The sequence below is a fragment of the Rhopalosiphum maidis genome, chromosome 3, assembly GCF_003676215.2.
Source record: "Rhopalosiphum maidis isolate BTI-1 chromosome 3, ASM367621v3, whole genome shotgun sequence".
In the NCBI taxonomy this organism is placed as follows: domain Eukaryota; kingdom Metazoa; phylum Arthropoda; class Insecta; order Hemiptera; family Aphididae; genus Rhopalosiphum; species Rhopalosiphum maidis.
The window spans coordinates 64,190,696-64,205,788 of record NC_040879.1 but is presented as its reverse complement, the minus strand read 5'-3'; the positions used below and the strand labels follow the sequence as shown (position 1 = coordinate 64,205,788).

General features: G+C 24.5%; 1 protein-coding gene across 1 annotated transcript in view; it reads left to right on the top strand.

Moving 5' to 3' along the window:
- The window catches only part of LOC113556271 (alpha-tocopherol transfer protein-like), a 30,754-nt gene extending 16,616 nt beyond the window's left edge, over positions 1-14,138 (top strand). The window contains exons 2-7 of the mRNA XM_026961121.2: positions 4,758-4,858; positions 5,313-5,466; positions 6,357-6,550; positions 8,763-8,873; positions 13,851-14,001; positions 14,071-14,138. Of these exons, the coding sequence (XP_026816922.1) occupies positions 4,758-4,858; positions 5,313-5,466; positions 6,357-6,550; positions 8,763-8,873; positions 13,851-14,001; positions 14,071-14,105 (746 nt within the window). The 3' untranslated portion in view covers positions 14,106-14,138. The remainder of the gene's footprint in view (positions 1-4,757; positions 4,859-5,312; positions 5,467-6,356; positions 6,551-8,762; positions 8,874-13,850; positions 14,002-14,070) is intronic.
- Positions 14,139-15,093: the final 955 nt, after the last annotated feature.

Sequence of the window (15,093 nt, the reverse complement as noted above, 5' to 3'; positions counted from 1 at the left end):
TAAGTGTCTCCCCTATATAATTACGCCAATGTTATTTTTATATAAAACTGTATAGAGTTAGATTTTTTTTAATGTTAAGTAAGTATTTCATATTTATTATTTACATTACCAAAAAAAAAATCGTTTACTTCTATACTCATATAAGTTCCAAATTGCTTTCTAACTAAAATTTTTTTTCATTTTATTTATTATTTTTATCGTTAAACCATAAGACACTGTATTCAAATATATTATATTTAAGCAGTCTTTTCAAATTCGTATATTTCGATTTAAGTTAAGATCACAGTGATTCACTGGTGCCCAACTTTTGTTGATTGACGTGTCACATAAGCAATACTATATCTTCGTACGATCTACTATTACAAAAAGACATACAAAAATGAAAAATAAAGTTGTCTACAAATTGCAAATGCTATTTTCGTAGATTTATAATTATTTATGAAACCATACAAACATACGGTATGATCAGTATTATATTTTTCCTGATAAAACACAAAAACCTAATAATAGTTAACTAATTATTCAGTCAATCCTCAGTCAATTTTAAGGCCCGCAAAAATTCAAACCTAAATCGGTTGAATGATAAATCACCTCCGTTTGTAAATACAATTAAATTTTAATTTAATAAATATATATATATATATATATATATATATATATATATATTGTACATTATAAATCTATTTTAATTTGGAATCTATTACGGACCACATTTATGAATTTCACCGCGGACTGAACATAACTGTTATGAAAGAGTAGCATTCAAAAATGTAGTCGTATTAGGAATAAACAATATAAAATTAAACGTTAGTAAATTTATTTTGGAATCGGTTTGGTTGCTTGCTTTTAACCAATTGAAGCCCTATACTTAAATCTCTCAGTACAGAGGCTGAGATTTACAATTTGTAAAAGTCAAACGACGTATACAACGCTAATGATATCTATTTTTCAATTAAATTACTGCCAATTACAATAAAATAAAATAAGAGAAACAAGTTTGCCAATCAATCCAAATTCGAAGATCAAACAAATATAATATAATGACGACTATGGAGTTTATTGACCGGTTTACTGATAATGTACGTATTATATCAACAAAAGTATTTTCCTCTCTAGCAAACGCTAATTAGGTTACGGTGTCGTTACCGAAGCAATCTGCAGGTTATCGGTCGACCCACTTGTGCCTCAGTTACAAAACATAATCTAACAGTAGTTGCAGTATATTGGAAGAAGTAGTTTTATTTATTTATTATTATTATTATTATTATTTTTTTTCTAAACGTTTTAATTTTATTATCCTCTATAGTTACTATAGAGTCTATTAAACTATGTGTATGTAAACATAATAATAATAATATACATTGCATGCATGTATAAAATGTATAAAAGTACGCGTAGAGGTACTTTACGGTTTATAGAACACCCGGTCGTGGCCTGGCGTTGAATGCCGTCAAATATGTCAAATGTCTTTAATCCCTTGTCACCCCGTAAAAAATGTAATACTAAATATTAAAATTCTACTCGGATAGTAATTATTGTTACCGCGTGTGTTTGACAACGAGTGTATTGGTCTCTACACGCTACACACCTTTATTCCGACCGAAACTATAGAAGAAAAATATTACACAACACATCATGCACGCGAACGGAAGCGCTGCGGAAGAATCTGTCTCGGAAGTAAAACGCCTAAAGTTTAATTCCAGGAATATGATTCACGGCTTACAAATTATAATTTTTACTTATTTAAGAGTGATAAAATCAAAAATTATGAACGCTGCCAGTATACTCGTAAATTAAGATACTTGTTGTTTGAATAACAACAACATAGTCTTACTAAATTAATTTCAACCAATAACATTTATACCTACTCGTATAAGAAACAAAACATCAGCTGTTTCATTTGAGATTTTAAATATTAGTTGTATACTGAAGGGTATTAGCTTTATACAATAATGTTTTTTTATACATTCAGGAAGTGCTTAAAATACTCTAATTATTTTGAGAATGTAATTTACATTTTTAAATGACACATTATGTTTAATCAGTAGCCAACTTCACTGAAATTGGTTTTCAAAAATTTCTCTTTAAAATTAAAAACTTTAACTGTAGTAGAAAAGTGAAACTATTACACATTATTATGTTCAACATTAATTATTATTAAAAAAGAAAAATGTTTTTTAAATAATAAAATGGTTTTATTTTAATTTTAATTCATTTTCGCAATTAGTGTGTTTACTATATGTTTATACTCTTTGAGACTACATTATTGTTGTAATCATTTCTACTGTATTTAAGTGGTTATTTTTATTCATTTTATTTTATAGGACATAATATATTACAATTTACTAATCAATAAAATATGTATTTATTTATGTTAATATTTTTATACATGTTACATACAAGTGCCATAATATAATAAACATGCAACACTGTGCATAAGTTGCATACTTAGGAAATGTTAAATTTTATATCGTACAAAATATATCTCTTTTTCTGCGCACATTAAGGCGAGTATGTTTCAAAAGTATCTTCTCTCGAGACACTGATATACTCATTATTAACTCGTAAATTGAATTTATCATCGGATTTTCACACGTACATATTCCATGAAATAGTTTTCAATGGTGCCAAAACTATTTTTTGATGGTTCGGCCGTTTAACAACATGTCGTTAACATTTAATGAACATTCGTGAGTTCTGGCATAATGTTGCATTAAAATTGCACTGCTGATTTTATTACCAGTTCGGTACGCCATACATCTCAAATATGTATTTCCTTTATAGCCTATTAAACGACTTCGAGGAGGTTATTTTAAAGAACGCGCAAGTCTATATTTTAGATGTTTATAAAATGGAAAATCTATCGTCGTCACAATGGAATGGGAATGATATTATTAAAAATAAAAATAAAATAAAATACTGACATTCGTAGTAACAAATTCAGTTTTCGGATAACGTGAAGAATTATTTCCTATCTTTGGTTGGCGTATTTATTGAATCAATATTTGATATTTATTAGATATTTCTGTGCATTTTATTTTACATGATCGATTATTTCTGCAGATTTGCGTTAGAATTAATACGTTTCCTGTGATTTCCAAGATTTACGGTTGATATTATTTTATCGATATTTATTACACTGCAGTAAAATAAACATTCATTAACGATTCAAAGAGTGTGTGGTGTGTATAACATTCTTGCTAAAAAATACATTGAGATTTTAAAATGTTGCATGTAACAAATATACTTATAGTAAATAAATATTGTATTGCAATAACTGAGATCAATAATATATTCACCAAATAATATTACTAGTTGTTAGTAAATGTCTACACAAAATGTGTTTCAAACGAATAAATATTTTATATCATATTTTTTTTTTATGTTATTTTATATATTAATACGGTTTGGGATGAAACTTAAAGCTATCAGTTTTCAATTAAAAAGTGATAAAAATCAATAGAAATGATTTTTGTTCTACAAAAAAAAAAAAATTGTTCAAAAAATGTACATTATAATTTGTAAAATTATTTGATCATTATTGTTCATTTATTTATGATAATTATCTGTAATTTTAATGTCTTAATGATTCGACACAGGAAAACACTATCGAAACAAATTTAATCAAAAACTTGTAATTTAGGTCATTATGATTCGTAATGTTTCACTAAATAAAATATACTAGCGCTTATTAATTGGCGTACTTTTTAATAATTTTGAAACAAAAAAATATTAGCACATAAACGTTTTAAACAATGAAACAAATAACTTTTTTTTTAATTGCGTTACGTTCGTAAAGCGACCAACTAAAATATATTTTTAAATATTTGATAGTTTATAGTATATACTCCTATTATTAATTTTCTAAAGTATTTATTTAATTTTAAATTACATTTTTCTCGTCCATTTTTAGTAAATGTACATACCTATATGTACTAACCTACGCACATAAATATTTTTAAGTAAACATTTTCCTACTACTATTTTTATGGTTATTATGCTCATATAAAATGATTTTTTTGTCTGAAACATCTAAAATTGTATTTCTTAACTATTTTTAAAAAATGTGTATCAACGTATTATACGTATTAAATTATTATTATTAAAAATAAATTAAATTCACAATTGAATACAATACACTACTATAGGTCACGTATATTTTTAACAACAATATATTTTACAATTCTTTTGGTCGTATAATGTGCTCTCTTCATAAAAATGCTCACATAAAATACGGGAAAACACCGCTATACGTGTGTGTATTGTAACTTTTAAGCTTTATTTTTTTCCCCAGTTATGAATAGAGGAGTGTTACACACAAGCACTGAGTGCTGATTTGTTACAATACAATGAATGAGTAAATAAATACAATGAATTACGAATATAAACAAATAAATTGTGTTACGATCGCATGGAAAATGTTCGTGCCGTGCGTATTGCATAGGTCGTAATAAAATATATAGACATTTCTATGAGTATATAATTATATAATATAATATTATCGATGGTGTCTGGACTGCTTTACATGGCCACAATATTATATAATTCACTTAACAGTTATTGCAGTTATTAACGAAATCGCGCGCTATAGAATATGATGTCACGATGATGTTACACATTTATCTGAGCCTTAAACGTTCAAAGTCTTAACACTTATCTTAAAACCCATAAAAAGTTTTAGTTTAGACATTTTTTACGCGTTTCTAATCTTAGGTATTATATTTTTTGTAATTTTTTTTTCTGTTTTTGTGTTTCAGAAGAGAAAAAACTTTACCTTCCCACTGACGAATCTACAGAACTGTATTTGTTGGCTTTCTTGAGAGTTTGCAAATTCTACCCAGAGAGTGCATTCAAAAGAGTTAGTATATTTAATTTGCGTGTACCTACCGACATTGTATACAAAAATATTATTATGCATTATAATAGTATATACAGGACCAAACATAATTAACTAATGGATTGGATTTTCCTGTTTGAATATATTAAATTGTGTTTCCTTCAACGAGTTTTATTAAGTACTTTTTTAAAATAACATGGCATGATTTTAAAAATTAATTAAAAGAGTTTTTCTTGGAATCATGTAAAACAACGATGAATACACCATTTTATATAGTTTAATTTGAAGGACATTCAACATAATATTATTGTACAATTTATTTAATTTTATGTTTATACACTAGGTATCAGTTTTAACTGGTAATAATGTTTATTTATTGTACATCATTGTTAAAATCACTTTATATAGTGAGATTTATTATTTTATTTATAAATTTGTGATTTTAATTAAACTAAAATCCCAATTTATTTTATAGGTGAAATTTTTGTACAAATTACGACAGAAAAACCCAAAATATTGCAATGACCTGATACCGAGCTTAGAAAAAAACGTCTTTGAGCAAAATATTCTTACAGTCTTACCATCACGTGATCAACATGGAAGACGAATATTAATCACAGAATGTGGACGTACGTCTATTATTTCTAATTATTTTATTATATTTGTTTTAGAAATATATTTTGAACCTTACTGGGAAATACAATTATTCACCAATGATCAACGGCACATAAATTAAAACGTATAAATGCAAATAAATATGTATGCTGAAGTGACAGAGTCATGTGTCCCTAAAGACCGTGACTCAGACTAGATAGTTCACTGTGTTCGATATTTCAGTATTTTAAATCAAAAATTAAAAACAATAAATGCATGTCTAATTGCGGTTTCAGTCTCTGAACTAGTCTGTAATTGTCCAGTTACTCACGCCAATTTTATTTTACGGATAAGCTGTATTCACATTTTTAATTTAATAAATAATTATAATACAATTTTGGAGTTTAAAATTAATTTATTAAATGTATCTGTAAGCAATAATAAATTAAATGTAACAAAATTAATTTTGATAACTTTTAACACAATAGTAAATTATTAAATCAATTATTACACTTAAGTAGAAATTATATTCGTTTATTATTTAAATATAAATAATAATAGATATATAATAATGTACGTAATATTACACGCTGTTTTGTCATTAAATATTCATAAATCTTGTGTAGTAAATTAGCTTTATTTATTTGTTTCTTTGTCAAAATTGTGTTGATATAACAAATTATGATATTAATTTATGTAAGGAATCCATATAGAAAATATAGTTTAAAAAAAGCATGTAGTATGTAGATTAGTGTTGCTAAAATTTTATTTTATTTTTTCCGACAGCAGTGAATGCATTTAAATTAACTAAGTAGGTATCTTACTTATTCTATTTGTTTCCCGTGATATGTTATGTAACTCAATCTAATACGAATTTTTTATCTGAAATGAATTGATTTTGGATTATTTTTTTATATTTCTATAGAGAGATGGAAAATTAAAAATTGCTCACTGACAGAGATCTTTCGCGGCGTTGAGCTGGTGATCGAAGCGGCCATTCTCGAGCCTAGAACTCAAGTGTCAGGCACTGTGCTGTTGGTAGACTTTGCTGGTCTAACTGTTAATCATGTGTGGCAATTCACACCAAACTTCGCTAAACTGGTTTTGGACTGGATACAAGTAAGGACTATATAGTTTAATTCCCATCTCATTGCACAACTGAATGCCCGTGATTGTTATTAAACGTTAGTACGTTACAAATTAATTATAATATAATTTGATCCGTTTTATAATAAATAATCCGTTAATCATAATTATTTACAAAATGTTACTTTTGGTACTGAAATTATTTTGGTTGAAACCCATACATTTCTCGTTTCTCATAACTTAAATTTACTTAAATGTATAAAAAATAAACACATTCAGTTTAAAATTAAATATTATTTAAGAATTATTATACATTTTTATATAAAATTACCTTTATATTTAAATATTATATTAATAATTGTACGGATGATTAACATATAACTAACTGCAATGTTGTAAACAAATTGGTGTTTGTCATTTTTTTATAATATATAATAATAATCAAAAACTCATATGTCTCCGTGGCGTGTCAATTGTTTTATTTTTTTGTCCACTTTTCTGGGAAACTTGTTGGGATAAAGTTTCGAACACTTTATTAACCACTACACTACTCTACTCATTATAACTTAAATTTATAAGTATATAATACTATAAGTGGTAAATACCTATGTAAACTGTGTTAGTAATATTGAAGAATTCCATTAATTAAATACCACAAAACTCGCTAAATTAAAATGTTTGCAAGATTTAAGCTGCTTGTACATAAAAAATAATACAATGTAGTGATAAAAAATAATAATATTAGTAGAACCATGTCAAATTTCAAACACGGTACATTTATACTTACCAATCATAACCATAAGCATAAAATCTTCTGATTCTTTTTGGGTAAAATAACGAAGCAATTAAAAATAAAACTGTATAAATTGTTTTAGTTCTTTTATTTCGTAATGTAATCTAATAAGACTATAAAATCTAATGGTCCCATTTCATTATGCAAAGCAATGAACGAAAAAAACTCGGGCAAATTTTCTCACCACCATAACATTATTTATTCATGCTGAAGGATATAATCCGTATAATATAATATATTGTTAATTATGCAAAAGCTAAATATAAAAATAACACATGTTTATCAGTACAATTACTGTGAATTATAATTATAGGGCTTATATTTAATAATAATAAAATGAGAAAATGATTATCCTATCATAATGATACATTGTATTATATTATTAACGAAAATCCTAATCGAGATTATAATATTTAAGTAATAACATTTTATTCTAGAATATTGTTGTTCGTGATAACATAATATATAATTTATCGATTAAAGTTTTAAAAAAAATGGCAGTATACTTTAATATTTGTAATTACGATAAAAACCTAAATAAAATGCATTCAAAGGCAGTACAAAAAAATTAATGATAATAATAAACATTATTATAAATCATATAAAACTATGATTTCAATTTACCTACCAATATAGTTTAAAATATATTCTGCAAATTTATTAATAATTACGAGTATACCCCAAACTATTTAGAAAAATTATTTTGTAGTAATATTATACATTTTTAATACATTATATATAACATGGATTTTATATTATAAGTTAAAACATTATATATATTGTACGTGTGTTTATAAGCTACAAAGGTTTCTTCAGTACTGTAGATATACAGTTTAGTGAAAAAAAAAAATAATTTAAAAACTAATCTGAACTAAATTGTTAAATATTTATTTTTTTAAATACTAAGAAAAGTACAAAATAAATATAATGCAATTGGTTGTTTGTATCCAATATTTTTATCATTCAATTATTGACTTTTACTAAGGTGAAATATAAAAGCCAATACCAATAATTTTTGTTTAACAATTTTTAAAACGATTTTTATTCCTCATAATACTAACAAATTGGGTTCGAATAATAAAAAAATTTAAAATTTTTAATTAAGTCCTTATACAGTAAAAAAATAATAACTAATTTGAAAGTAAAATATAAATTATTAAAATTACTTAAAATTACAAATGAACTAAAATGTGTTTAATTGATACATTATTTATATTTTATAATATACATACGAATAATAATAATATGTTATAATAAACGTTTTGTAAATTTTTTTCCTTACAATACTCAATACACAGGTCCTAACAAAGTTAACGGAAATCGCATTAATATTATAAGTAATATCATGTAATAATAATTATTAATTAAGAACTAACTCATATAAGTTGTTTAAATAATGTTGATTTTCACTTAATATAATAATATATAATTTACTAAAATATTGTGTTTCAGTATTCAATGCCAGCAAGACTTAAAGAAGTGCACATCGTAAATCAACCGTATATATTCAACATGGTGTTTGCTATATTCAAACCATTTATGCAAGAGAAATTGAGAAATCGAGTATGTACAAACAATTTTGAATCATTTGTTGGCAAAAAGAAAATGTATATAACTTATCCAAATTATTGCAAAGTATAAATATTTTGGTATATATTAATATTTGTTCATTTAATGAACAAAAATACGTATTATTTTAGTAAATAATATGTAAACAATAAATTATATGTATAAACAAAAATTATACTTGTATAAAAAAATCTGACATATCCCACATTTCGACATGGTTTTAATTCTATGTATTAGCTATAAAGGACGTGCGTATAATATGTACTTAATTGTAATGATTTCTAGTATAATAATATAACGAGTTAAATTTATTAATTTTAACTAAACTCGTATAACATAAACAAAATAATCGGATTACTAACTAATGAATAATAATGATGATGAGTACCAGTTGTTTTCTTTGTTAAACTCGACTTTAATGAAGATGTACTCGAAATGCATTAAAAACGCTGGGTTCATATGTCTAAATGTAGTTTTCTATTAACATTTTTTTCCAGTTATTAAATATAAAATTAAACAGTGGGTACATATATTGTTATACAAAAACGGTTATTAATAGTTAATAAATGTATGCAGAAACATGTAGATTTATGTATTTTAAATGCAATATTTATAAAGCACTTAAAAAAATATATCAAAATAATAATAATATTTAATTAATACATCAATAACACATTTTAAGTCACAACTATAATGAAATATAGCATTACAATAGATGATCAACAATATTTTTTCGATTTTTTTGTTTTGGAATCATAAATAGTGTTATGAACTATAAAAGTATAATAATATATTTTTTAAATAATATTTACATATATAAATAATACATCTATGTATACATTAATTTCACAGAATAATGAATAAATATAAAATATTATGATATTTTAGTGTGTTTCTGTTTTATTTTACTTTAATTCGTAGTCAAATAAAAGTAATCGATTAATTTATTAGAATAAAGTAGATATTTTTCGGTGCTTCAATTAATTTCCGGCTTGTCCTTTTTCATTAAAAATCTCTATATTTATATAATTATTTATTGTTCAAAATAAACAGCAATTTTTTGCAGCATTTTCTTCTAATAAGTATAACACAAAAAAACAATATAAAACGATACTGTGTTCAAAATAAACCAATAATACGTGGAAAATTCATGTGTAATGTTTTTATTACAAATAAATACTATAATTCCCATAAATAAATATGATTATTTATTTGTTGGTGCAAGAATTCACTAAACAGCTACCATTACGCTATAACATCGCATTACACAGTTTGTTACACATTACAATATTTCAATTAAAATTAAATTAGGTATACTTTTAACGATAGGTAAATTTAAATGAGCTAATTTAAAAATTTAAAACGTCGTGGAGACGATCTCGTTGGAGGATGCGTTTTTTAGGATTATATAGCACATTTTTAGACACAAGATCTTTAAATAGAGGATTTATGTGATTTGGATTGTAGAAATAATAAAACCATTATCTATGTATTTATTTGATACATGCAAAGACTATTTAGTTATAGATCAAACGGTTTTGGATTGAAAACGTTGAATAATATCGAACCTGCATATTTTCAGATCTCAAAATTAGATCGCAAAAAAGTTTTTAGATTATAGTAGTTTAAGTGGTATAATGAGTGACTGGAATATGCAGTGGAAGAGACGGAAACGATCGTTGAAACGAAAAAAGTTTAAAATAGAACAAACAGTTGATCTATAGTCGTTCATAAATACCAGATACATTGCATAGTCGATAAGTTTAGTTTATTAAGAACCAGAAGTGTTTTTTTTTTTTTTTTGTCTGACGAATAGTGAATAATGTATGTATTGTACGGATTTGATTTAATTTAGTTTTACATCCAACTGCTTTTAATATTTTTCAAATACGCTAAAATATTAATAAAAATGCGGAGGAGCAGTGCAAGCATAATAATTACTATGTGTTATAGCTTAACCGTCAGCAATTTACAAATAAAACTAATGTGTAGAGCGAGTTGATCGGATAGGTATGAAGACAAAAGAGGTTCATAACCTAAGCAGTGAATCTATTGGATTATAATTAACGTGTATTTGAAAATATAATTTATTTGCTTTTGTGAGTTAGTGGAGAATTTTCGCAATTATTGAGTGTATTCCAGAAACTTTTTTAATTGGAATTTAGATATTATACATTGAAGTTCAGCTAGGAAGAACTTTTTTTTGTGGGGGTAGAAAATTAATATTTAATAGGAAATTCTAATAGGTATAAAATTGAGTTTAATTTAGTCACTTGTTATCCAAAATAAGAATGGTGTTGCGTAGTAAAAAATATCAATATAGTGATAACAAAAATACTAGCTTTGTCTTCATCTGAGTACATACACATTTTTTAAGTGTTGTGTAAAATAGCTCGGTAATATCATATTATACAAAGAAGTTGTTCGTTACAGTATTTTAGAAAGGACCGTTTCAATTAGCGAGTAAATAGTCGTTAATGCAAAATAAAAAAAAAATCAGACAAAAAATGCGCAAAATATATAATTAAATACTCTAGTTTTGACAATATTGATAAACCACTAATACTCGGATATATTATTTGCCAAATATATTATGAGCATTTTAAAGGTTAATAAGTATTACACATGTTAATTAAATAACAAACGATACATGTTTTTTTTTTTAAATAGTATTTAAGTACTAGTGAGGTACCAGGAGCCTCCTTGTGTTGTTATAAAATACCTAATGGAGTTTCAGTTTCCTTCATTATAGTTGCCAGCTTAATACAGTATTTGCATGTATATAATAAGTATTTACTATATATCTGTATGTATTTTGAGTACAATATATCAACACAAAAGTCAAGTTTAATTGTGTAATATTTCTATAGAATAAACAAATAAAAGACTTCGAAAAAATATTATATTCATTGTATTCTGTCTATATTTTTTACACATACAGGTATATTTTATGCAACACATATACTTACATGTTATTTTTCTTATTTCATTTTTGTATGAAATTGTATAATATTATTAACTTTAATAGGTTTGATTTATTTTAAATACAATACAGAACATTTATATATTTATTTTTGTATTTGTCGTACACATTTTATAGAAGAAAAAATGCTTTCATTTTTAACTTCAATATATTTACTGGTAGTAAAGTGTATCTAATTAATATTTCGAAGAGGTCAAAATTAAAAAAATAATAATTATAATAATTAAAATAATATTTTCACCTTTTTTTGAGCGATTTACATATATTTAAAATGTTCTGTAAATTCTGATAAAACATTTTTCGCTTTATAAAAAACTTAAAAATTGAATTAAATTTGTTATGAGTGAAATTAAAAAAAAAAAAATAAAATCGAGATTAAATTCGCAATAATTTACACCTACCAATTGTATAACCGCATAATTATAATTTATTTCCCCTTTTATTTTTATTCGTAATCTCTATTTCACGTAAAACATCTTTGGATTAATTAATTGAAAATTACACCTTTTTGAATTGAAATATACAAACCAGTTTATAAGAGACCGAAATGTATTAACCATTATTATTTAATTTTAAATAATTACAAGCAATATAATTACTGTTGTATGTTTCTCTTTATTGTTACTATTAAAATTTATTCTATTGTAAATATTTGATGAAAAAAAAATAAATATGTCCATAAAAATTATGAATCTATGCAAAGTAATTGTTTAATCAATAATAAATTTAAACCAAAACGATAAATATATTTATTAACTAATATTTTAATATTTATATACTTATACAGGAATGTAAAATTTTGCACTTCGTTGATCTTGTACGATAAATAATAAAAGCAGTCCGTCGATTGCACTAGAAATACAGAACCGATTAACGAGGTTTAATTAAAATTAGCATAATATCATTAAGTAGACTTTTTCTTTGATAAACCTGCATTTTTATATGGATTTATTCTAAATATACTGAAAACGTTTTTGTGTAACTAATTTACGTATTTTAACTTTATTATTATTAATTTTTTTTTAAGTTTAATTGATATTCAGAGTGTACCATATTAATTTTCTCTTCAGTTATCTAAAATTTGATAAAAAAAAAAAAAAAAATTATTAAACTAAATGCGAGAATGTCTCTTATTTAGTATCGTATTTACAACATAATAATATTTACCTTATCTGTTTACTTATTGTAGGTACTTACTTTGTTTAGATATTTAAGCAATTGACGGTATCGTATACATTATATTATTAAATTAAATACGTATATATGTTATGAGTAAAGTTGACAATTCGGCATCGTGAACAATGTCTGATTTCAGATTTATTAAAGTTTACATTGTCTGGACACTGTGTTCAATGATATTAAAAGGTAGCAAAGCAGATAAATTAGAAAAAAATAAAAAACATTTCATTAAACAGAATAATATTTAATTTCAATAAATGAAACACTTTTCGTGGAAGTAATACGCAAGTGGTTCCCACGACGTCGTCGATTTGACCTGAAAAAAAATGAAACAATTTATAAAATAAAAATAATATCTAATAGTATATTATGTATAAGTACTGTTATTATGGTTATATACACTTTGATTGAATATAACGCAAAATAATTATTTTTTCAATTTTTTCTTACATAAACCACTATAATTAATATACCTACTATAAGAGTTGCAAAGTCATCCGGAAATTGTAAAGCTATATATCGCGGCTTACTCTTACATACGGTCGGCTATCCACCCAACATTTTATAATTTCAACAATATTATTACGTATTCATTATTCGATTCAATTTACAGGATAATGGATAAAAGATATATCAGAGTCTTAAAATAATAATTTTATACTGAAAAAATGAATAAGCCTTTATTGTTCACAATTTCCAAAACGTCTACATGTCCCGTGACAAACGTGCCAACTGGTTTTTTTAAATCATTGTTTTAAATGCAAATTTCAAGAAATTGTATTTCATGATCATTATAAAAATTGTTTCAGATGCTTTTGCATGGTTATGATCACACATCATTATTAGCACATCTGGATGCCAAATGCTTACCCACAAAATACGGTGGTCTCATGGACATAGAAACCGACCAAGGCATAGATTTATGGAATTTACTGTGTTATTACGAAGACAACTATAAAGGTATGACGTAATAAAAATAATACATTTTTTCATCCTAACAACTTAAGTGGTCCTTTTTATCTATTTTAGTGACAAATGAATTTGGATACAGAAAGAAGAAATAATATCCACAATATGTTATGCAACTCATATGTTATAGACTAGACTCTTGTTTTTTTTTTTTTTTTTGTTATTTAATATAAATGTAGATTTTAATTATTTTTTATTGGATTATTGACCAAATACAAAAAAAATTTAAATGTATTTTTTTTTTTTTAATACCTAATATTACGAGTGAATTGATGTATTTATTATACTATAATAACTTTCAACACAAATTATTGAATTATACATCAAATTATTATTTGATTGATGATTATTTGTTTCGGCTGTGTGAAATATTTATAATCTGATTACACATAATAGCATTTAATCATACTGCAATGATGTGTAAGAATATCAATTTTGAAATTAAATTGCATTACAATGAAATAATTATACCCTAAATGTTTTTCTCTTATGAGTTATGTTTCGTTTTTAAATATATTTATTTAAGGTAATTATCGCGACTTAACTTTTATAATAATACAATTTTTGGTTTAATTCATTTACAATTATTTGTAAGTGTTTATGTATGTCTGAGAAAAAAAAAATATTTATATTTATATATATTTGTCTGTTATATAAATAAGTTCGTGGTTATTCTCCTCGAAGAATATTTGGTACACAATTTAAAGTGCAATAATTATTACGTATTATAATATAGTTGCTAAGATTGTTTGAACTGAACAAAATATGTATTCACCATGTGTCATATAAAAAGTTATCATGAAAAACTAATATTTATTAACAATTCAATTTAATTGACGTTTAAAAGTGACGTATGTGTTCAGTTTGAGCAAATTATTATAATATCAAAAATGAATTATCTTATAGGTACATAACATAATTCATACGTATAAATATGTTTGAAAATAACTATTGTAATTTTTTATAAACTCATAAATATGTATGAGCAATGAGTACAAAATATTATTGAAAAACGAATATCCAAATTTTCACACTATAATTACACGTGGAATTAATAATAATTTATAATGATAAAAAAAGGGG